This window comes from Xylocopa sonorina, chromosome 5, assembly GCF_050948175.1.
Source record: "Xylocopa sonorina isolate GNS202 chromosome 5, iyXylSono1_principal, whole genome shotgun sequence".
Classification (NCBI taxonomy): domain Eukaryota; kingdom Metazoa; phylum Arthropoda; class Insecta; order Hymenoptera; family Apidae; genus Xylocopa; species Xylocopa sonorina.
The window spans coordinates 10,757,913-10,783,707 of NC_135197.1; the positions used below are offsets into that span (position 1 = coordinate 10,757,913).

At 50.0% G+C, this 25,795-nt stretch overlaps 1 protein-coding gene across 3 annotated transcripts in view; it reads right to left on the reverse strand.

The window, feature by feature from the left end:
* LOC143424028 (uncharacterized) overlaps positions 1–25,795 on the reverse strand; it is a 155,802-nt gene that overhangs the window by 14,134 nt on the left and 115,873 nt on the right. For all 3 annotated transcript variants that reach the window (XM_076895833.1, XM_076895832.1, XM_076895835.1), the window contains 6 exons: positions 21,161–21,304; positions 16,876–17,885; positions 13,700–13,797; positions 13,269–13,387; positions 6,074–6,242; positions 5,514–5,668 (listed from right to left, as the gene is read on the reverse strand). In XM_076895833.1, coding sequence (XP_076751948.1) covers positions 5,514–5,668; positions 6,074–6,242; positions 13,269–13,387; positions 13,700–13,797; positions 16,876–17,885; positions 21,161–21,245 — 1,636 coding nt within the window. In that variant the 5' untranslated portion in view covers positions 21,246–21,304. The remainder of the gene's footprint in view (positions 1–5,513; positions 5,669–6,073; positions 6,243–13,268; positions 13,388–13,699; positions 13,798–16,875; positions 17,886–21,160; positions 21,305–25,795) is intronic.

A 25,795-nucleotide genomic window follows, 5' to 3' on the forward strand; every position in this document is an offset into this window, starting at 1 on the left:
TTCCTTTCTATCCTCCGATGGTCGAATCCGTTCGATTCCAGAGCACGTAGAGGCGCTAAGTTATCTCGCCCAGGAACAGTGGCGACGTGACACAGCGGCTGCATGATTTCTTTCGGCTCCTGGATGACAGACCGTACTGCGTTTCCGAATAAAAATGGCTCACGGTCGCTGGGGACTGTTTAAGCGTCGCGGAATTTTGCGGTCCTTCCCTTTTTTATGGCGCACGTGACGCAGAAGTTTGATGTAGATGGAAACGACGAGCGTAGGATGAAATTTTGCGATGGCTCCGCTGGCTGTTTTAATGATCTCGAGGGACTGTCGATTTTCGAATATCGTACAATTATTGCGACTAAAACGTTTCAATGCTGACTTTGACGGTGGTTCGTTTCATTATTTGACAGCTGGTTAACTCGATACACGGTTGGTGACGTTCATGGAATTTCGATGGACGTATATCGCACGATATCGATTCATAATTTTCTACTTTATTAAGGAAATTATATATTTCCCCGTAGCGTATTAGTCTTTCGTGTACGCGTAAAAGAATAACATTTTCCGTCGGATCCTGACGTTTCGCAAATTTTTTCACAGAGAACGTAAAGGGACTTTATCCGTAGTGTGCATTAATAATGATGATAACGGTTACCTGAATTTTCGTCAAAGCGACCAACAGACGGTAATTTCGTTTATTAATAAATTCTTCCCGAGGGAAAAATCCGATGAACGAACGTAACGAGTTCCATTGAAACACTCGGCAGCCGTGTTCGAACAAACAATTTGGGAATGAAATGGCGAAGCGAACCATGCTGTCTGCACCGTTATCTCATTAATATTTTACTTTGATCCCCCGTCCCTCTCTGTAGATTTTGCACATTTTTGAGTTCCATTTCAATCAGTTTCAATTTTTTGCATCGCTCTTTTTCATTGTTCCTCGATAGTACAGAACGATACGTTCCGAGTACGTAGCGAATTATCAGTCCTGCCGCGATTCGTTAATCATATCGCATCGATTCCTCTACTTTCGTAGCCATTGCCCACCACATCTCCCCGCTCTAATTTCCATTACGCGAGCGAAAGTATCAACGATCGTTCAGCCACGATTTACGCGCGTTCAGCACTTCGTGTCGCTTTGAAATTCTGCCCATTGCGTGTCAACCATTACGACGGAACGACGCAACGTCGTAAAATCGGAGCACCGTGCATTGCAGCGATGTTACAGGAGATATGGTGCGCCATTCACGGCGTCTGAAATGTTTACGTCTGAAATGGCCCGCAGACGGATCGAGCTGCAACTGTTGATCGGCTTTATCGTCACGATTTCCGTTACCAGTACTGCCACGGCGTTATTTGCACGTAAAATTTCAATGGTACAGACGACTGTTACAATTTAATGACTAACCGATCGCTGGAAATTCTTCGCAGCGAGGAACAGCCGATTCAATAATCGAGCCAGTCGACAGAGAGGTGTATTATTCTCTGGTTAATAATCCAGTCACTGTTGCAACGCCCATCTCCTGTCGATAATCGAATCACGACCGAGAAAAGTTCGTTCTCTGGCGAGTTATTCGCGCGTAGCTCGTCCAATTTCGAGGTTCGTTGTTCGCGCACAGCTCGAATATCAGCGATTACAAATTTTCCGTCCCGACAATCAATTTTCCGCCGATCGATGATTAATCTTCTTACGCGCCGCCTGCTCGAGTCGGACCGAAATTGGCCTAACACTCTAATTGCTGAAATTAACCTCTGTACTTTGAGCAATTACGGGACCACGGCGTTTGACATCAGCGAAATTATAGACGCGTCTAAACCGTGTTCCATTGTCTCGTTACGGAGCTTTACTTGTACACAACTTGCAGCCACGCGACGAGCAAATCATTAAGATCATCCACGATCATTCATCGGCGTCCATTCGTTTCGAACGGTCCCTGTTGGCGGGCAAAATGGCACTCGAGTATACGACGAACGTAGAAGAGGGTTGAACGTTACAGAGGGGGTCGTGGATCGTGATTAATCACGGACAAATGTCGTAACGCTAAACCACTTTGAAAATAAGCATGCGACATAACTTTCAATTTGCATAAATGTAGAGAGCGTTCCTCCTTAAGCCGCCCCCTTTGCGGTCGATCGCTTTGCACAATATTCCCATGAATTCTACGTAAGAACAACCGACGACAACCCCGTCAGGGAAATCCCATCTCCGTCGCGAACGGCTTCAATTAAAATTCATTTGTCGAGGTGCAATTCGGAATTAGCAAATGTCAACCCCATCGGAGACACGAGCTACGTGCCACTCGCGTCGAGTCTACGTTCACCACTGACGCAGCTACGGTTCCAAGGTTCATCCATTAACCGGAAGGCACGCTAATCGCGCGACCATCTCCTTCCTTTAAATTACTTCTCCCTCGTTAACTATTTTACACGATCTACACGTCCGCTCCGATCGCCAAACGCTGTCGATTAAAATTCATTCCACGACGTTTGAACCGTCCCAGCTTTTTCTTCCGTCGAGCGAAGGGGTGCGCTCGCCGCGTGCAAAATCTAACGTGCCAGCGGATCGTCCATCTTCCAGTCGAGCACCTTATTATACCCTTCCGAGCGAACTGGTGTTCTTATAGCGGATCTCCGGGTCGCGAAGCATTAGAAGCGAGTCGGAACAGTCACGAACAGTCAAAGATCTCGAAGCACCGTTCAGTCCGAGTCGCAGACTCGCAAATGGCGGAAAAAAGACCGCTACGATAACGCCAGCTCCGTTTCCCGTATCCTCTCCACCGACTCGTTGGCTTTTCAACCCGTTCTCGAACTCGCCGTCTCGCAGTCGAGTCGTCGTTGTTCCTCGTGGAACGTGCGTCGACGACGGTCGTGTTAACGCGCGAGGAGTCGTCCTCGTCGTCGGTTAATCTGCATTATCTGGCCGACGGTGTACGAGTCTGACGTGGTTCAACTGCTGCGGGCTCGTTGGCTGGTAGAATGCGAGAGGCAGGGTGAATGCGAAAGGGGTGGGAAAGCTTAGTTTGATTATGCTGGGTGGGGGCTGGTACGACCATCGAGATTTGGGTTTAGGGGTGGAATCTTTGCGGTTCGCGCGATCAAGGTTGCGCGGTATTACACGCGCGGTTTCGAGGCATGGTTCCACGTAATTAGAAGCTCGATTCAGGGAATATCCGTTTTTCAGAGCTCGACGTTCGCGATAGAGCTAAGTGGACATCGCGTGCTCTGGTATTAAACTAAGAAGGAATTTCCAGAAAGCGTAGTGGAACGATTCCAACAGTTTCTAGGTGGATCAATTGTCGTGAATGGCACAAAGCAGTCTCGGGGCAACGACGACTCGAGATCAAAGGCGAATCGAATCCTCGCAGCGAAAGGAAATCATTACGTCGAATTGGTTCCACGGATGGCCCGAAAAAAGCCTCGAAAAAGAGCGGATCCGTCAGGGCGGGAGTTCGGAGGAGAGGTTAAAGCACTTTGATCGTGCATTACCCGTTTAACAAGCGGATTGATCTTGCGTTGCTCGTCGGGGACGGCGGCAGCTGTGGTCGATTTGTAATTCGAACAAGAACGCTGGTTATTAAGAGCTCGGTCGATGCTGGCGTCGAACCGGATCACCGGAAGCTAGATCCCGGGATCGAGTCGGTGTTTCTCGCGAGACAGCCGGAATTTCGGGTAAAAAGTAGCTCGCAGCCGTGGAACAGTGCCGCGACGAAACGTGGATGACGGGCAAAAAGAGAAAGGGAGTGCATAAACGTCTGTTGTGTCTGCGATCGCGCACAATCGAACGGGAACATCCCGCCTCTTATTCGTCTTTTAAAAGCGGAAGGATTCCGAACGAAAAAGCGCTCTTTCGCGGCGGCTTTCAGCTCCTTTCATCCTGAAAACGTGAGTCCCGTTTACAATGTCGACGGATGCGGCGCGCCCAGGTTCGCGTGACTTCTGTCGACGCGGAGGAACATATTGTCGCTCCCTCTTTTCCACCTTTTTGCCTTCCTTTCACCGAGGAGCTTTCCGATCTTTACGCGACGGTTCCACGTCAATCGCGTTCCTCGAGTTGCCATCCCATGATTCGTTTCCATCGAAATACTGTAAAATTACCATTGTTGCACACGAGCTTTCCTTGTAGAACTGAGAAAGGAGAAAAGGGGGATCGTATCTTTGGCAATTATCGCGACGCGCCTTCAACGCGAAGTGGAAATCGCGTTGAATCGTGGAATTACTCCTCGTCACCGTTTTCGAACGTTTCATAATACACGATCGCGTGATTTAAGTCACCGAATTTGTCCACGCGACCGCGCAAAGACAATGCCGTTAATTTCTCCGTGACGCAACCGGACCGCTGGTCGACAATTAATGCCCGTCCGCGCACATTTTCATTCAAGCACCGATTTAAGCCCCTATTGGTCCCGTTTCTTCGTGACTGTTCGCAAGCCAGTCAGCGATTCGCCAAGTCTAACGAGCGAGACCGTGATTGGAGGTGAAGGAGGGACGTTCTTTATCCGTCCCGATGAACAGGTGATCAACTCTCCTCGATGCCTTTCTATTTTATTGCAGAGATCTCAGTCGGCGGCAATAAAGCCGGGAAACTTCTGCTAAAGTTCGTATTAAGGTCTACAATTCATTACTCCATCGTCCACCGTTTACCAACTCTTTCGACGCGTTTTTTAGAGGAGCTTTGAAAACTCGTTCCAGCGCACTCCATAACTTCCCCGAACTAAATCTAATGAAATCCACTCGCTGGCTCTAACGGCGCATTAAAATTTGTATCAGACTGGCGAAGGAATAAGTTAGCAACTGACGTAAATTTTTCATGGATATTTCGCGACAGAGTAATCAACGTTCTTATATTTAACTATAAAATATCGTCGTTGACGAAGAAAATTGGTAGCGCGAATAATGGCGTTTCCCGTTGCTGTTGTTTCACGACTTCCGAATCCTCGCAACTCGATCGTCGTTCGATATAAAACGCGGACGAGGTGACCAGGAGCTGCGAATTGAAATTGCAAATCGTCGAGAGGTCAACGTCCATCAGCGCGTCGTCGCCCGTCGATTTACGAGCTTCCGGTCCCGAACCACGAAGACAGAACGACCCGCATCTTATCTCGTCCCAGGATCGAAGGCACACGCGCGATTAGACATGCCGGAATAGGTTCAATCGACCGCGATCCGAGACGGTTCGCTCGAACGACCCTGGCTCCGCTTCCTGAACCTCTCTCGCGCCCCTCGATCACCCTGGTCTCGCGACTTTTCGGTACATCCGCTAAGCGCATTATCGGATAAACGAGAAAGTCCTTTATCTAAGCAGCTGGTTCCTTTCTAGACCTCTCGCGTTGTAAATTGTGGACGCGGACTCGGTTCTATTCGCGTATACCAAGAAGACCGTGTTATTGTTACGCATAGGTAGATCCTACTTGTATGAAATTTCATGTCGACTGAAGGAGTGACATCGTCAAGAATTTCGGAATATTAAAAGGTACTCGACTTGTGTCAACTGTGACGGGTAACAGAGAAACGAATGTACTCACCGTTAAGCACGTGCACAGCGATGGTGGTCTTGGCCTTTCCGGGCACGACGCAGCTGTAGTTCCCAGCGTGCCTGGGGCTGGCCCTCTCCACGATCAGGGTGCTGACGATCACGAGGACCTCCTTCCCAGCCAGCACCTCCGTCGTTCTGTTCTCGCTGGAAACCAGACGTTCGAACGTAACCCAAATCCAGTTCACGTAGCCAGCTAACGCTGCTATTCTCGCTACGGTTCGAAGGAGGGGTTTCCGAGGAAATGGCGTCGGCTAACGGAAGGTGTGAGAACGGTCTCGTTTCGTAGATACAGGTCTTAAGCGGGTCTCGAGCTATTTTTGCGCCGCCTCCATCAGCGAGGCTGATAATTTCATTAACGTCGGTTCAGAGGTGATGAGAGGGGGGGCACGACACGACGTTCCGCGAGATTGCTTCCGGTTTACGAGCCCTGCGGCTTGTCTCGGATATACAGGTTAACATTCGAGGGTGGTTGTTCGGGATTTGTAAGAACAGGATTCCTCGGGTCGCATCGACGGGTAGTGAGAAAGAGAAGGCGAGAGTGTAATCTACCTGACGTCCTCTGTGAGCGTCTCGTCGCCCCTGGTCCAAACGACAGACTCCTGCAGGGGCTCGATCACGTCCCTGGCCTCGCATCTCAGCTTGAGCGCGCTCCCCGCTTTCAGGTGCCTCTCCTTAGGCACCACACGGCCGGAATCGTCCGTTATTGTCAGCTCCGGCGCTGAAATCGAATATACACCTTCTGAGATATCCTCGTTCTCGACAGGGCAGAGGAGACCTCGTTTCCCTCAAGATACGAGAGATAACCAACGAGCTAGCGAACGCGCTCACCCCAAACGTTCCTCGATTATTACGCGCGACGATAAAACCGCTTTTTCCATTTCCAAGCGGCGAAATTAAACTTTCAAAGTGCCCCGGTAACGGCACGATTACGCGAGATCGTATTGAATTACATTCCGGCGAAATGTATTCATAATTAACGATGGTTGAAACGAGGAACCGTTCGAGGTACCCGGACTAATTTACATCGTATAATTAAAGCATCCGGGGAAATTTGTGGTCCGAGTGTCTGGTCCCATTAACGAGCCGTTCGCCGACGATCGTCCTGGGAAATCGTTTATTAAAAACCGCCCCCAGGATCGGCGAACGATCGCGATATCCCTTTGGGAACAGCGGCCCCCGTTGGCATGCGCCCGCAAGTGGAGGCTGAGGATTTATCAGGGATCGACTATCTCCTTCGAGGAGCCAACACCGTGGGTGACAAATGCGATACAGATAGGACGTATTGGAACGTGACCGTCCATGCGAATTAGGGGTCGGGAAAGAACGAGGATTGCGACTACACGGTTCCGCTCCTCGACGAGAATCGATGTCGAGGGTTGTCCGTGACTGGCAGGGTAAACGGTTTCGAACGGTCGCTGTGTTTCGTCCCTGGGTGCCCTGAACGCGTACTTTTTTATTCAGTTATTGTAACACAATATTTTAATAAAACGTACACCCTCGACTTTTTCCGAACAATTCTCCCTTTTGTAAAAATATGTACGAAAAAAAAAGTACAGTTATTCCAAAGAATCGCCAAGTTTTTTGGCGTGCAATTCAGGCGGGAGTAAACAAATCGAGAAAAATAAAGCAAAGGCAAAACGAGACCGCATTGAAGAGTAGCCATTGTGGAACGGTATGGTCCATTCGCGCGGAGATCGTACAATATAACGCGAGGCTGAATGACGCGAACCGTCTAAACGTCGAAATTCTTCTTCTCGCTCGTATTTCCGTGCGAATCTTGCCGTTCGACGGCCAGGACAAAACTCTTTTCCCGTGCCGCCATTAAGATTCAGCGCAGCCGTCCCAGCTGCGATTCTCGAGTCGACAGCTATGCAAATTCCTCCGGCGCTTCTTAGGTTCCGCCATCCACCCCTCGACCGTCGTCCCGGGTATATACGCGCGGTCGAGTTTGTATTTCGTCGGGACGGGTTATCTTGTTTGAACTAATCTCTTATTCTGTGTTACACGGTGATAACTTTAAAAGGCGCTTTGCTTTACAACGCTGCACGGGTCATCGTAAAGCCCTCGCGTAAAAACCTTTACGTCGCGCCTATTTCTCGAATCAACTACCAACTCGCTATTCCGCTCAAAGACGGATAAATATCTCTGGCTGTTTGATGAAATACGCGAAATATCTTACGACGCGGCGTTTCATAAATTTAATATTCCACTCGAAGATCCCTTGTCATAAAAGATATTAAAATTTACTGTTTTATATACGAGAAATCTTGCGCAGCATATTACACCGCCGTATTCTATTCTCGCATCGGGTAACTGACAACTTTGAATTTTCTCCACTTTCCGTGGCACGAGAGCCGTATATCCGCCCGCATAGTTATTCGTCAGCTCGCAACAATGTCGAACTACCCTCACCCCTAACAGCCTCTAGTTATACAAGGATCGTGATTCGACGTAACCAAAACAATCTCGTAACATTCGTCGGGGAACAATTTCAGTTAGCCGCGTTCGCCAAGTCGAGACAATTTCCAGCACGCGTAACGATAGTTTCGACTTTATCGACTGCAACAGTTACGGAGGAGGACTCGCGACGACACACGGGGAGGAATTTAAGGCTGGCCACCGTCGCTACTCGCGACTGGTCCCCCGTTACTTCCGCCCGCGAATTTTCTATAATTCAACCGATTCCAATGTTCCAGTGACACGGACCAGGAAGAAATGGAACCACGCGCGGCGACGTATCGACAAAACTAGCGGCCAGAAACGCGGTCGCTGACACGCGAGACATAAGAAACGACGAGAAATCTTCCAGGCTGGATCTCTCACTGTGTCGTTGGTAATAATTCAGTAACCAACGGCAATTTTTTTCGTCAGACACTCCAACGCGAAAGAAGTTCCAATTTTCGCGGGGAATTCTTCGCATTGTTCGTGCTCGAAAACGTTCCTGCGGTTTGGCGTGAAAACGGGAGGACAAACGAGAGGGAAATAAATGCGTGCAGTTTGGCACCGTTGGTTCCCAGTTAGATTCCTGTGTTGGCAATAACACGACGTAGAGTTTCACGCTCGATGTAACGCGGAATATTTACAACGCCAGTTTTGCATTTGATATCGATTAAATTTGAAGTAAGTTTAGAGACAGATATATCTCGAAGAAACCAGCGAGAAATTGCGACGAATCGATGAGAGAAGCGTCGAGAGAACCGTTCAAGTAGAACAGGTTGGTAACTAGTCAGACGCTCGAACAATCACTCCTTCAGACAGAGTAACTAATAGTGGAACAAATCAACCATTGATCAAACACTCGACGTATCTCTTCCGCGATCTTGTACGAACCCTATGTCCTCTCCACAGGTACTTCCGTTCTACTCCTTTCGGTGTATGGCCAAATCGATCAACCGACGAGTGCATCGCGCAGTAAATTAAAAAGACGCGGCACAATATATTTCCCCAGGGGATTCGCCCTAAAACGGGCCGATCAATCTTTCACGATATCCGTATTCCCCGCCTTAAGTTTTCAATTTATATGCAGCACCGCGTTAGCGAGGAATATCGAGCGCGATGGATCCACGGGCCGCAGCTTTTCGTTGCGCGAACGTAAACGGACGCGTTGTCGTTTCGACTCTGCGCTCGAAGTCGTGGCAAACCTTGATCGCGCCACGGTTGCTCGTCTCGACGCAGCCTCGTCGAAGAGAAAGAATCGCGGCAGTTATCCCGCCGCCATCGTAAAGCACGTGGACGGATCGGTTAAACAGATGGCCCGGGGTGATTCGTCATGCCGCGGGAATCTCGTCCCCGAATTGATCGGATAAATAATCGTACACACGGACCAACGGTCGCGAATCGTGCCTGGAATGTTATCGCGACTACCGACGACCATTCCCAGTCGATACGATTTCCATAATCCCTTCGTCGAATAGCCAGAAGGAGGATTAAAGTGGTCGAGATCGTGGCTGTTGCGCGGGGAACCTCGTTCACCTCCGAGGGTGAAAGTTAATGTTAACGTTGTAATATTGTACCAAAGAATCCATAGAAAAAAGCCTTAAACATTGATTACTGTCACTGCTCGATACTATCCTCACAAGTTCGAAATGATCTTCATAAGAAATGGTCCTACGATTTTGAGGATCAATCGCGGAGAGCAACGTCAGTTACTCGAACAAGAAATCCATGAATCCTTCAGAAACGTCCACAATTACGAACGCAATCTTCACTGCGCTCGATTGTCGCGAGTAATAAGGCAAAGCTTCCACAGGAGACGCCAGCCAGATGCGATCACCGCGGTGACAGAGGTTCCACGAGATATCGGCAGATATCCGTGGACGCCCTCGCGGAACGGGATTCAATGGAAAGTTTAATCCGCCGCGACGGAGGGACCGCGATCGAAAATTTCCTTCCGTTGGATCATTTTTTAAGCTTCTTCGCGGAGGATGAATGGCCGCGGAGGGCGCGCGGCGGAACGGAACCGGATGCTCTGCTCTCCCGGGGGGTGTGCGTCAGAAAGTCGCGGAAAGATGGGAGGAAGAAAGGTAAGTATTATTTAAATTGGATCCAGCGATCCCCCCGTATGGCGCCGCTTCCACGCCGCTTTTCTTTCAGTCAAGCCAATTGATCTGATCTTGATGGTGAAATATTAAACCCCGCGGTATTCCGTCGGATCCCGCTACGCGCAGCCTCGCGTAGATTCGGCCTGTCTTATTCCACTTTTCGGAATCCCCATCGTAGAATTCCGGGAACTCCTGGAGAATCGCTATCAGGTTTAGGATCTTAATAATGGAACGCGGACGAGATTACGAAGGGATTGAACATCGCGAACATTCTTCGTTCCCGTCCGCTTTACGTCGATCTATTCTCGTACCTTCGAGACGCGTCCACCGGAAGACCACCGTGGAAGGGTGTCCATTAAACACGATCATCGCGTTTCCAGACCGTTCTCCAATCAAATCAGTTATTAATTAGTTAACGTTCAACGACCAAACCACCCTCTGTTTCTATTTGGCTTTATTGCGCGAACGAAACAGAGAAAAGAGCGAGCAGAGACACAGGGGAGACAAAGTAGGGTGCATTAAACGGTATAGGGGTCGTTTGCGTAAATTTTCTTCCAGCGACGGTCGGAACACGTTTGTACCGGAAAAGTAGTTTCGGAAAGTCTCCACGGCGAGTAGCAACACGACCGCGCAACGACTAAAAGTCATTGTTCCTCCGTTTGTTACGGGACAAAGGGAGTTTCACGAGCTCCTCGCGGTCCGAACATTACCTACGAGCCGGCCACTTTCAGATAGCGGCGCGGTCGAGAGCCGCCAGTCGTCGTGGACGGCGCAATTCGAGGCTCCTTTAATTAGTGGAGGGCTGCTCACGAGCGAGGGTCGAACAGCACGCGAGCCAGAAGAAAACGCTGCCATCCCCTCGTCGAACTATCCGCCTGTCCTGGCCAATGGCACGTAGACCGAAGTTTACGATCGCCATCGAGGGTTGCTCTGTTGCTCGTTGGCTACCTTTTTTTTCGCTGCCTCGTGGACGTCGCTCGTGGGCGAATTTGTCGGTGATAATTAAATCTCGATGGATATCGGAAGGAGGTAGAATCGATGGAGATTCTCGAGGGTTTAAATGTAAGTTACGGTATTACGAGGGAACTGCGCGCGGAATCGATAATAAACGATTGACTGTCAAGGATGGAACGGGGACACGGACACGCAGCCATGAATATTAAATACAATTTTAAATAAATTTAATGCAGGATTCACGGCGAGCTGAATATTCATTGGTGTTATTGATGAACGTCGTGTTTCATTCATGCGGTCTGCGTCATTTCCCCGCTGTTTCCGTTCGACCGTTCGCCGAGCCGATCCTTCCGCTGTATTGTCTTCTTATTCGAGTTACGCTAATCCGTTTCATGGCTGTGTATTCTACTGTAACAGCGTAATAGCTGTAACCGTCGTTATTCTATAGAAATTTCACATCGAATCGATAAAACCGCGATTTCTATTCAAGATACGTCGCGAGTGCCGCTTGAATCGATTTCGCGAAGTGGATCGATTAGTGTCGTCGAGATGGGGCGGGTTAATTCTTGTCGCGAGTGTCCGATAAGGAAACGTAGGCGTAATAAAGGATCGAATAAATCGCCGTGAGCGAAAACAGGTTGTCGTCGCGCGGGCACAGCAAATATTGCCGTAGCCCTCGACGAGCTAACAAATGGGTCGCGATGAACGCGTATCAATCATCGCATTAATCGTATCGATGATCGATCACCGACACGATGCGTCTGCCCGTCCACGGAGCTCGTACACGTACCAGAAACCAAGCCCACGTACCCACTGTTCTAACGTGACAAATACGCAATTTCGAGGAACACGGAAAGTGCAGCCCCCGACATCGATCGCGCCTACGAGACTCCAGTTTCCCTGGCGATCGATAATCCTGGCGTTCTTCACTGGCGAAAAAATCAACGGAACGGTCAGATCTCGAGCGAAACAGCAAAAACGCAGAACAGTAAGAGGGTCGATCAAAGAACGATTCCTCTCGAATTAAGTAGCACGATCCATCATTCATCAGAGCTTCGTCTATTCGCTGATGCGTATCAATCATCGTCGACTCGAATCGTGTTCGAGCGAAACTTGCTTAATCGATTCGAAGATAACGCGGTTCCCTCTTATCGATTCCGACCCGTCGACAGATATTCCCTACCTCCAGCCAGGCCACGAATTTCGCCTACTTTGAAGACCAAGGAAAGAGTCGTCGTAAAGAGACAGAGGGGAAGGAGTGGCGAACGAAATTCGAGCGTCGTGGCGTGGCAGAGGACCGCGCCGCTGACGATCGACAGAGGGCAACAGTGGACGCCAGCTGGTTCGAACGAGGACAGAAGGCGGGTGGTAGGAGTCGTGTAACAATGTCAGTCTATCCGGGTTTGTTCTGCCCTAGTTCGTCCTTACGGCTGCTTTTGTTCACCGACTGGCCCTCTTTGGATCGGATCAGATTACCGGCCACGAGACGCTTTAGCCGACGAAATGCGGGTTTCCATTGCACCGAATTGGCGACGTAAGGGGATTGGGAAACGCGAGACCTCGGCTGCAACCCTTCCTCCAAGACGCTCGGTCCGGAACGTCGCCTCCGGAGATCTTCGTGAACGAAACGGTCCCCCGTTCCTAAACGCGGATGGGATTTTCCTCGTCGCAACCAGACTCTCGATGGACAGAGGGGGGATACAAACTAGACGAGGCAAACGACGGAGTGCTCCAGGTCATCTCGTTGTTTTCAGCTTCGGAATTTTATTTGTCTGGCGCACGTGGTTTTGTTTACTATTGCATTTCGCTTGCTCTCGTCGGTTCCTAGAGCTAAGTGGATCCGGAGACTGAGTAGATTGAACGAGACTTTTTGTTCTCCTAGAAGTATCTTAATTACGCTCCAGTTCCTCGAGAGAGAATACTCTTGTCTCACCATCGACGAGAGCGAATTTTATCGATAGAAAGTGTATCCTTGGATGTGACGATGTATTTAGTGGTACGATCGATCGTGAGATAGCAAGTAGAGACGGTCAGGTATAAGCGAAACGCGTTCTCCAAGTAGTAGAATCAATATACGAGCCGACCGTCTTCTCCAAATGGTACCAGTCGAGCTTGCGCTAATTTAATTTTGCAATACCCCAAACATTTCTCAAAGCTGATTTGCATTCGGTTATGGACACAAGAAACGAGTTTAAAAGGAGACTGTAGGGGTGGGTGATCGCAGAGATCGTTTCAAAAGGATCACTTACCCGTGACGACGACGTTAATCGTTTTAACCAGCGGCGGATGCGTCGCAACTTGGCACTTGTATAAGCCGGAATCCCGTGGGGTCGCGTACCGGATCTGTAGCCTCCAATTGTTCGGATACCTACGAGAGAACAGACGAGAAAACCTCATTTGCCTGTGCATCGTCACGGTTATTCGTATTCGTTCGACTTTCACCGCGTACGAGAGCCGACTGCTCGATCCTTCGCGAAGGATACCGAGCCACGCGACTTTACGGCCTTCCGTGACACGGATATCGAACAGAATCGAGTTTCGTTTCGTTGATATCGATTGAATAAAGTCGCGACACGCGCCACAGTTCCTAAAAAGAATCTGAAATTGTTCGCGACGAATCTGCGACGACTTGAACGGCTTTAATTGACGGCGCGACGCGTCCTAGTTGAATTTTACTCACCGGAAGTTCAAGCTGATCCTCTGATCCACGATGTAGGGCGTCCTGCCGACGGTGAGTAATCGAAAGGAGTCGTGGCTGTGTTGCTGCAGCCACGTCACCTGAGAATCGCAACGCAGGAAATATCCTTCGTTATTGCCTCATAAATCACGGATTTCTCGGTGGCGAAACGGCCCCGGTTCCCCCACGGGAGCGAACGAGCCGTCGCATTGTTTCTATATCAAACGGCCGCGAAATTAAACGGAATCTCGCGGAAAGTTAATAATTTCGCGGCGACGAAACCGTGGGAAGACCCTCTCTCTCTCCCGCGGGGAAAGTGGAATCCTTCCGCGGGATGAATGCGCCGTGCAATTTCCCGCTAAGCGTTCGAGAAAGGCCGGCTTACGATTCTCGCCGCCCCCCTCGACTGGCTTTTCAACGGATCACCGCCGACGCGAACAGTCATTTTTATTTTTCACCTATCCAGCCGTGGATAGCGCTGTTTCGAGCTGTACGTGACGAGCGTCGCGACCGAGGGATACGGGCGAGAGCGTCCCAGAGTTTGTCGAGCTTCCGCGTCCACCCTCGCGCGTAATTGTCTGCCTCGAAGCGTTTATAGCGGCGGACGCGTTAATAGGGCTTTGCGTTTAACCTCGTGTTCACAAACGAACGATTATTCAGGTGAAAAATCGCCCAACTGAAATCGGATTTCCGCCAGATTTTTGCCGGATTAATCGGCGAATCGCGCGATCCATTGTTTAAACGACAGCGTTCGCACGTGAGAATCAACAGCGAACATCGCTCCTCTCCGACGCGATATGATTTCATCGCGCGTGTATCGTTAATCGATCAAACAACAACGCGCGTCGCGCGTTGACATCGCGCCAACCGGTGTCCTGCGAAATGCATTCGATAATCGGGCCGCGGGTGCGGCGAGTGTCCGCTCGAGTTACACGATCGCTACGCGAAAACGCCGGGAAAATGATAGGCTGTTAAACGAGCAACGTTTTATGCAAATAGCCGGTGGAATCCGAACGAGATTTGTTAATTAATCGACTGGGACCGAGCCGGAATTACGCTCTCGAAACACGGTAAGCTTCTCGATGGCAACGACACGCGTGTGGTACCAAGTACGTTCGATAAAAATCGAGAGAACTGTACGAAACCCACAGTGACGGTTTGGAAAAAATTCCAGAGTCGTAAAAAAAAATCGTTGCACCGCCAAAAATTTGTTTCCTCGAAAAAGGAAGCTTCCTCTTACCCTCTAACTCTCCCCTTATTTTGTCTACCGGAATGGTCCCTGAAATTTTCCACCCCTGACTCCGCGCGCGTACTCTCTCGCCCCGTCGCTCGAAGCTGCGTTTAAAGAAGAGAGGAAGAAACTTTCGTCAGCGAATTTATGGGAGCCGCGACTATTCTCGCGCTTATCAAACTTCCGTTCAATCATCCTCGACGGAGTTTCAGGGTGAACAGAGAGACGAGCAGCCGGGACGAAGCCTGGCTCGTATCGCGATTAAATTCGCGCTGGCTGGAACGACGCGTAAACTCGCTTGATATTCTCGGGGCGTATCGACGACGTCGCTCCTTTCCGTGGCCCACCCCCCCGAACGATCGCCGCCGGAATCGGTTTCGCATTACGTATTCCGCGGAATATGAATCCATCTGGAATCCCAAGCGACCGTTCCTCTTTCTCCGTCCCTCTGTCTGGTTTCCTGTTTACCCTCCGCGCGGCCCCTCTCGGCTCGACGGTTTTCTCTCTTAGCTGATTGCGATGCGAAAAGTTCCTCGACGGGGATGGCTGCGCCGGCGAAGAAGACACTGACGAGTCGCGTTTGCAATTATAATTGCGCCAGAGAATTTTTGGCTCCGCTCCGCGACACGTCAGCTGCGTTTTTCGATCCAGCTGCGATCCCACGTCCTCGGTAATTATGGAGAAAGGAGACGAACAAATCTCGTCGTTTCAGCGTTTAATATCGATCGCGACATCGCGAGGGCGAGTCGAGATTGATGGTTCTGGTTACTCACAGAGAACGTCGGGGATCATAAAAGTTGTTTCAAGTTCCGAAATTTTTGGCATTCCGCTTATTCTCTCTCCTCTGGCATCGTCGCAGCGTACCAGTTTCGCGGAAATTTTTCGGACATTAGAAAAGAGATTCTTAGACAGCGAGTTTCATGTGACATGAAATTCCGAGTCCAAGGGAGGTCGCTCTAAAATCAGAGACTCGCTGCCTCTCAAGATTTCACGAAACATACGAGTCGCATCTCGAGCCACTCGACCAAAGAATGGTAAAGAAGTAAATGCGTCCCGGAATGTCGAAACGAGGGATAGCATTCGCTGTGAGAACGAGAATTACAGCTGGATCTCCGATCGTCCCGTGTTGTCCACGTGTTTGCATTAATCTCGATACGTTCTAATTTAATGGAGCCGAATGAATCGAAATCGTAGGCGTGGATACACGAAACCGCAACGAGCTTGCCTATCCGTCATCGTTACACCACATTCCATTTCCCTTTCGCGCTATCGGCTAAAAATCTTTAAATGGAATATAGGACGGCGGCAAAGAAACGGACGAAAGCGAAATAAATGGAGCGGTCGTTTCAGCCTCGAATACGACTGACAAATATTTTGCTCGACGCCGTAACATCGCCCGCCTTTTATTGCTCCCATTGTGTCCCCGTAGTTTTTCGTCTAATCGTATATACAATGAGCGTGTCGCGTTTCGAAACGGAGGCTTAGCCGTGGGGAGATGGTCCCGGGATCGATCCGCCGCAGCCCGTCGCCCTCGGTTCATCATCGCGGGACCTTTTTATCGCGCGACACGGGGATCATAAAAATATAACAAGACCGTTGCTGCCGGTTTTTCATCACGACATCGCCCATCCTATTTTCCAACTTGCATCCAGCGAACGCGCCGCCGTCTGGTGAAAGCAACGGGATAATGAACGCACCCTAAAGGGCAGCGACAGAGACAGAGGGACGCGGAACGGGTAAACCTTCGAGGCGACAATGCCGGCCTTTGCTCTCTTTTCAAATAAAACGGAGCGTAGAGGCTGGGAATCGCGTAATTGAACCATCTCCACTGTCCCGTGAGCAATGCGTACACCAACAAATAGCTTCTTGATAAAAGAATAAAGTCCTTCCGTCGTAACTCGTCTTCACGTAACCTATAAACGGGGGAGAAGAGGAAACGAGAAGTTACCTTCTTGTCGCCAAGCATGCCGATCTTACAGTCGAGCAGCATGGTGCTCCCAATTCTGGCAGTGATATTCATCTCCTGGTCGCCGTCCTCGAAGTAAGGGCCGAACTTCCCAAAGGCGCTGTCCACGCTGGGCAACACGAACTTTCTCCCCTGCAACGGCTTCTGGGTGCTACTCGCGTGCTGTTGATCCCCCTCCATCTCGGTCTTGATAGACGGTTTTATCTCGTAGAACGCTTTCGTGGATTTCCCGCCGCTGGCAAGAAGATTGTTCGTCGGTCTCGAGTGATCCTTCCTGGTCTCCGCGACTGCTCGCCCCTCTTCGTTATCCTGCCCGCTGTTCTCGCCCCCCGGTTCTTCAACGGCTGCAGGCACTTGGAACGAGATCGCTCTGATGTCTTCCGCGGTCTTTTGCTCGGCTCTCAATTCGATCGTCTCGCGAGTGGACGCGGTGGTGAACTCTACTGGGGCCTCATTACGAGGTCCATCCACGTTAGAAGTGTTCACCAGTTCGTCCTCGCGTTCCACCACGTTCGACAAACCTACGTCCTCGATATTCTCCTGGTCCCTCGCACTAGGTAAACGAACCTCCCAGGGACCAGTGCTCGACGCGACTTCCGCTCGATTCGGTCGCGTCGACACCGCGAAATCCTCGCTCGCGCGTTGCGCTTGCCTCGCGTCCAACCCTGAAGGGTCGTGCAGCGACTCGCGAGCATCGTCCAACGCGGCTGCGACGAACGAGTCGCTTTGATCCCTCTGGGGCTCGATGATGTTCCCTTCGAAGCTCCGCGAGCCGTTCGTGGGAAAGTTCACGTGATCGATAGGAACCAGCTGAGAGTCTTTGGTCACTGGAACCTCGTTGGCAGTGTCGTTGGCGTGTGTACGAAGCGTCACGGCGGCTAGATCGTCGGCGACGGTCTGGTTCACGGCCCTCTCGTCCTCTTGGTCGCGTTGGTCCTCCTCATCCACTACGAGATGATTGATGCTGGGCTCGATGACGCCGCTGTCCGCCTCTGTGGCAGAGAAAAAAGGGGTTGGCTGAAAGGGGATGTGTTACGTTATCGAGCCGTCGCTCCACTTCCGGACGTGAATACGGGACGAGCTGTCGACCGGACACACACGGGCGAAATGGGTTTCAACGATCGTACATCTGACTCGTGGTCAAGAAGAGAGTTACAAATGGCAATCAATTCAAGCGCGAGAAATATTAGATACTTCGTGTCGTTCGAATACTCTCAATGAACGCTCGTCGATACATCCTTCGGTAGCCATCGCGTAAAGGCGCTTTATCATCGAACGAATGCGACCCAGCGATTCGCGAACACTGATAACAAGTAGAGAAGACGGGGATATCATAGCCCCGAGACGAGGCGCGTTACGCGCCCTATACTTTCCACGGCTGTTCCAAGAGGAATACGCGCCATTTGTCAGTTTACGTTGGAACGGATATCTCTTTTCTACGTTTGCGTCAGGTAGCTGGAACATCCACGTATTTTTACATCCCTTTATCGAGCACGTAGCCACGATTTGTTCGCTGCAAACTTCGATTTTCTACTCAGCGACAATAGTACAACTACCGTTGCACGCGAACGATCTTTCGTCGATCGTACGCCTCTTTTCCCTCCTTCAGTTACAAACGACAGAGACGGATACATCGTAATTGCAGCGACACTCGCCTTAACTCGAAACTCCGGCGCCATTTCCCGCGAACCAATGAATTCCACCCCTCTTTTCTACTTCCGTTCCAACGCCGCTATAAAAAGCACCCTGAAGTTCGCGGGAAGTAGTTCATCTCATCGCGCATTCTTTCCATACGTTCGCGCGAAACTTGTCCCATTTACCGGGGGAATTATAACGCGGATTAAAATTTCGTCGCATTCTTTCGCGGCCGGGGTTCGCCGCGCGGTCCCGCTGGAATGCCTTTCCGGGACGAAATAATCGCCGCGGTGGCTCGAAAAAATTCCAGAAGCTGCCGGTTGCGGTAACAATGCCGTCATCTAATTCCTTTGTTCCGCGACCCAGCTTATCTCTCCCCTTCCGTTAAAAAAATATCACGACTATAGTCTCGGTTCAGTCTTTTCTCTTTCTTTTAACGAAATGAATTTAACACTTTGGAGTACGCTTCAAGTTTTCGAATCCAGACGCGACAACGTCGATCTGCGAAGCGTTTCAAAGGTGACGCGGTGACGGAAAATGGTACCCCGCTGTGGAAACATTTATTCGCGAATAGGTTGATTTTCAATACTCCACGAGCACGCCTCAGGTTTTTCTAGGAATAACAACGAGCGCGGAGAAAAGTGGAAGGTTGAATGTTGAATTGGAAAAATTGCGCGAGACCGAATCAGAGACCTCTTCTTCGATCGAGAGAGGCAAAATGAAGATTGACACGATTTTCGATCGAGACGAGGATAGAACGCCGCGTTGTACTCGGCGATATTTCACGGAAGATCAAAGGCAGCGTTGCCTTTTGTTCCTCAGGAGTTATTGTTTAAGCTGGATTTTTCATTCGATCGACTGTCGCGTCTGTCTCTTCCGGCCGATTGAAATCGTACCGGGGAATACGAAGTGCGCAACGTTCCAGGGACTCGTGGCTTCCGTCCCGGGACATAACTTCAGCTTAGTCGAAGCCCTGTTTGTCCTCGAGTCCCATGGATATACATACCCGCGTTCGTGAAAGAAAAGTTCCTTTCCGTGTTCATCTGGCGAGTTTATACAGATTTCCTCGATTCGTCGCAAACGTCGAGTAGCCATAAAATTCTGCCTCCTCTCTCGAGCATTTTACTTTCGTCGAACTCGCGTTTCGAGATCGCTCGAGTGCAGAGAATTTTCAACAGAAGAAAATCTACTTCCCGTCAACGTTTTAAACACGCGTATTTCTATTCACTTGTACGCTTGATCTTTCACCAACCGCGTGTTCGGTATCAAAGAGCCGATCGGCTCTGAAAATCCGTCGGAAACGTTGTTCTGTCGCTGCAATTTCCGCAACAACGCCGCGGATTAAGCTGCGCGAGGCGTGCACCACGGGTGCCAGGCAAAAACGATGGAAAGAAGAGGCGGACGCGCTAAAAAGCAGCGCTAATTCGCTGTAATCACCGGCTGAAGTACGTGCGATCAGTCACGTAACTCCGCTTAATTATGGAACGCGGCGCATCGATCATAATTTACCGATCCCGTGGCTGGATTCGCGGCTCGTGCTACCCGATGAACAGCACAAATCTTTTTATCAACGTTACCAGCGATCTCTATTCTCTCGTTTCACGCTACCGTCCTTTCTTCAACCCTCGCGGATGACGCTGGGAAACGTTCGCGCGGAAAACTTGTGTGCAGAGATGAGAGTAAAGTCAGACTTAAAGTTGTAGATTTAAAAATTCAAAGGATCACTGCACTTCTATACAAACGATTTCTAACAATTGCAACAGCGAGGTATAAATTTGTATCACGCGCGCGCTAAGAAGCCTTTCGAATGGCTCGCATCGAACTTCAGCGGCTCGCAGTTCAGACAAAACATTGCGAGAGCTACCCTGTCCAAGTTCTCGACACGGTTTCCAACGTTGTAGCTCGCGACACGGTTACGAAATATCGAAACAGCGTCCCATTTTCGAGCGTGGTCCCGATTGATCTTCGACCAGCGGGGTTGTTTGCGCGTAAACGAATTTCAGAGATTACTTCCGGCCCGTGGACCGCGTTATAAAAAGCGACGAACTGTGATCTCTCCTGGTGTTATGTGACTCTCTCTTTTTTTTCTCCACCCCCTCCCCGTCCGATCGATCGAGCATGGTAAACGGTCAAAGCGTTTATCGGCCGGCCGAACGGAATCGCTTACGCGGCGATACGTGCGATCGGAGTAAATAATCACGTTCGCCGCGGAAATTCGGCGGACTTTGCGCGCGGCCAGCGAAAACCAATATAAGAGACCCTATCTGACGACCCGATGACAAAGCCCCGTGCCAACGTTCGATTCTGTTGCGTTTCGCCCGGGGTCGTATCGCTATTGCATCTACGGCCATTATGGTACCGCGCGAAAACCGTGCCGCCTTCGTCCTCGTCGTTTTCACACCTTTCAAAATAATTACGCGCACAGTGTCGCGTTCTATTTTTTGTACTCTGTCTCGTCTATACATATTTGCTCGAACGTATAAATTTTCTAACTCTTCGTACCATTATTTGCAATGAGTTTCAGCGATCAAGCGATGAGTATCAGTTTTCCCTGTCGTGTGTAATTGAAAATAGAGAAGAGAGAGAGGGAAAATTGCGAGGGAAGAATAATGGAGAACAGTGAAATATTCACCTGACGGCGTGGCAGTGATCATGACGGAGACAATGGCGATGACGCCGAGCACCGATGTAGTCGGCCGCATTCTCCAGCCGGTCATGTCGAGGATCCGCACGCTCTCAGCCTTCAGGGATCAGCTCCATCTCGTTCATCTTCGTTCTGCGCGGAAACAGGAAAATTGCCGCGTTAAACTCTTACGTTAAGCGAACGGCCGCCTCGCGTCGCGTACGAGGGCCTCGTAAAACCGGCGCCCATCAACATCCGCGCGGCTCTGTTAGTTTCCGGCTGAGATTTAAGCGTCTCCACCGGTAGTTTCGACGATTAAGCACGCGTCTCTCCTTGGATCATCCAAACGGAGCCGCGCGATCGTTGCGAGACAAGTTTTACGAGGAGGTTTCACCTCGACGATGGATTTCATCTAAAGTCACTCGTGATCCATCGAATTACATTTTGAAGGATCTTACGCTTTTATTGAAAATACTTTCGCTAGTTACGAGTAGTACGAGTGAAAAAAGAGAAATGACGATACAGATCGGTCATAGATCGACGTTTTCACTTCGCTGGAAATCCTATCGACGCCTCCTTCGACCAAAATTTCGAGGAGTACGTCTCCTTACGTGAAGCAGGGAGGTTAATGAAATTCCGCGGTCGCGGCACGCTTCGATGGGAGTTTAATTAAGAGAAAGTTTCTCGAACGGCGCTTTTTAAACTCCCACTTCGATTCGAAATCACGTCGAACGGCGTAGCGTATTTTCGAACAGTTTACGGGCCGATTGCATTCCTCGATGTTTCGGACGCGGCATAGTTCTCGGTGGTATTGGCAGTTTTACGCTGATAATTTAAGGCAGTACGAACCGAGGACCGACCCGGATGGCAGGCGAGTTCTAACATCGATTCAGTTTGAATTACAGATCATTTTTACTGCAACCGTTCCCACGACTCCCGCCAATTTGTCGCACTCGATGGTTTCCCTGTATTTCGAGTATTCCTTCGAACATCCATTTTAATCGCGCAACTTCTCGACTGACCAAACATTGACAGCGTTTATTGGTCGAGGCGAGGATTATGGAAATGCATGGAAATGTACGCACCGCACGACACGGTCAGTGGTAGATAAAAAAAAGCCTCTCGACTGACAAAAACTGTGGCGAGGAGCTTCGAGAAGATCCGCACTCCAGGCTGCTGAAAACTGACGAAAAGTGGTCAGCGTACGTGCGACCTTACGCAGTGCACTTGACGGTTCTTCATGTTTCATAAGATTCTCTGATGTATCATGAAATATTTACCACAGCGATTCTGTTTCAAAGTGCGCGCTGAAAAAACGCGGATTCCTCGTGTTTCGCGTGGCAGACTGCTAAAGCGCGGCGCGATTTCTATCGGCAATTTCCATCGCGGAAATTGGGAATAATTTCGGATCATTCGAAGCATGAACGCGTCCCATATCGCGGTAATGATCGAACGCGCGCATAAATCCGGCTACTCGACAAATTCCGAAACGAATAGCAATATACGTCCGGCGCAGATGTCCACGGGAGGACGAACAATTTCGACCATTACTTTCGCCACTCGTTCACCCTCGACTCGTTAGCGAGTTCGAACGCGCGCGCGTTTCGACGAGGATATTCAGGGCGCGACGGCGTGTTGCGAGCGTGCTAGGTGACAGCGACAGGGGATCGTGGGTATCGCGAAAATTTCAATCGCCCAGAGTCCCTGGGGACTTTATGACGACGCGGGGATGTTTGCACCGCGCGCTCGCACCCTCCCTGGACAGTTGTAACGTTATTACTCGGGCACCAGTGACGCGTCCAAGTTTACGCTGCGCGAGAGCAACGTAATAAATATTTCGACGACTTTCCAAGGCGATTCACCCGTCGAACTTCGATTTTATGTTTAATGCACCCTCGCCGGTTCGAGACTCGAAACTTTCGACCTCCAAGTGCCGACGGTGTTCGACCAAATTTGATCGCGAAATTGCCGCCAACTTGTGGCGAGCTCTTCTTTAATTATCAATTAATCTTCCAAGGGTAAGATTCCAAGAGAGTCGAGGCGGCAAGGCATCGAGAGTTAACACGATTCTTCCACCCTGATTCGCGCGATCGACCAACAATTAATTAAATCGATTCGCACGCGGCGTGGAACGTTTCCAACCGGGGCGACGCGACGGCACCCTATCCAGCCACCAATTGCAACTGCGTTGGGCGCAGTTAGGCGGTGGAACAGACACGTCTGCGGGGGACACCGCAACGCCGCAGACGCTCGTGACAAACCTCGGCTGACTTGCAATTGTAATGTTTAATCAGACGCGTAATTATGTCTACTCGCCGACCAGAGACGGTTCAAGTTCTCCTCCCATCGCCCAACCAGCCAAGTCAAATATTCGCGGGGCCGTGATTACGCGATTTACCACGGTGGTCTGCACGCGCGCGCGTCGCTCTAGCCTCTCTCTCTATGCCAAACTCTCGACTTCCGGTCGCATCTTCTTGGATAACGAGCGCTCGAAATCCATCGTGAAAAATCTACCCTTATCGTGCTTCGCGATTTATTAGTAAACGAGAGTAGCGGAGCAGTCCTGTTGGCTGTTATGAGAAAAGTTGAAAGAAGTTCGCGTCGAGTTTACACATTTTCTCGGCTCGAAAGCTGAAGAGCAGCCGGAGATCTCGAGCCGTTTTACCAAGTTCGAAGACGGACACTGAACGAAAGCCCGTAGTCTGTTTGTTTCATCAACGCCGCTAAACTGGAGGCTGCTCTCTAATTTAAATTGAGAGCGGCACGAGAGCCACTTTTTCGAGCTGTTTAGCAACGAGAGTTGTTCTCCCGCGATGGGCTTTTTTCCCCGCTGTATCGCACTGTTTGCGATACAATTCGATGCTAATCTTGAGTAGACGGAATCGGACGATCTATTCAACGGAGAAGTTCCTCTGAGAAAATGTTTGCGTCGTTTCAGCTGAATTTGCTGAAAGCTCGCGGCTGTGGTATGGTAGCGTTGGCGAAGGGGAAACTAGTATCAATTCGATCACGAAAAATCACGTTTCCGAATCGGGTCAGAGGCACTTTTATTCCACCGACGCAACGCAATCAACGAGGTCCGCGTCTTCCAATTTCCGTCGCGAATTTCACCGCGACTGTTACTTCCCGTGACGCTCGCGAGACCAATACGATGATCCTTTCTGTTCGCCCTCGCGGGACAAAACGTCTCAACTCCATCGCACCAACTTCGAACCCGACCGGACAGAGGTAATCACGATCGTGCAACTTCATCCGAGCGAATCTATCCGCGCGAAATATACGACACGAGAGAGATGGCACGCGATATCGTTTAAACGCAACACAAATTTTATCTCGCGATCTCACGATCAAATCCGATAAATTGCGAACTTGGAGCAACGCAAGAAATTGAACCGAAACGTTGAGTCGATTCGCAGTGGATTCCTCTAATCGAATCGGGCAGCGCCAACTCGATATTCCGTTTAATCCTAATTTCCTCAGCAGGAGACTGGAATCGGCTGGCTGATGGAAATTACGCTCTAAGATAATCCTGGTTCAAAGAGATTGTAATACCTAATACAGCGCTACAATTTGGGCGCTGTGAAATTTCGCGAAACGGCGCTAACATTTAAGAAGCGGGGGGTGAATTCGTCTCGAGGCCCCTCACGGTTTTTTTTATTTCCCCGCGAGTGCGCCAAGTTTTTAATTTTCTCGTCGAGAACCGTCATATTATTAAAAGTTCCGTATAAATCACCGGGAAAAGGTAACATTGAGGAACTTCAACGGGGCGAAGTTGAGAGTTTGAATGTCCTAATTCCGCGGAACGGCCTTTGGTTCAAAGCGAACGGCAGAGAAAAAAGGAAAAATCTCCATCGGACTTTAATTCCACACAATTGGCGTTTCCACAACTTTTCGCATTTTTCGAATTTCAGCTCGATACTTGGCCATTCTCCAGTGCACTCGAACCGTGCCTGCCCCCCTTCGTTTCCCATTTTTCAATCCGTCGTGGCGGCCCTTGGTCCCTTACGAAAAAGCTGCTGGCTGTCGAGGCGCGCGAAACGTCGAAAGTAACAGGCGAAACGGCAACAAAAGAAGGGGAATGGGAGAAGCGGGGAAAAAAAAGTTGCTCAGGATTTTTGACGTTCGTCGTTCGTCTGCCAACTTGTCCGAGTGACGAATTCGTTTAAATGAAAAGAAAAAAAAAGCAAAAAAAAAAAAACGCTCGAACCCTCAATACCTCGCGTGGCATTTTTCTGGCTCTGGCGAAAGGGCGCCAGTGGAACAAACGAGCGCGGACGGGGTGCAACAATATAACCGAATTCGTCGATTCGAAGCTAGACAGCCGAGGTCCGCGCGGTGAAAACTCAATTTTTAATTGTGTTCGATCTATTTGACGAGCGCCGGTTTAATCTTGACGCGCGCCTATGAATTCCATCGACCCTCGAGAGTTTAGTCGACCATTGATAACGCAGCCAGAGGTATTGAATCGTAAAACGTCGAGAGTGTGTACGAGCGAGATTTTTATCCAGTTCAAATCTCGTTCTAATATCGTTTCTCTCCACCTCGCGATTCTATCGTCGCGCGACGCTTTTTATTTCCTTGGGTCGCAAAACAATTTCGTAGCGAAGAAGCATTTTCATTAATCCACCGTCACCGTTCAACAGA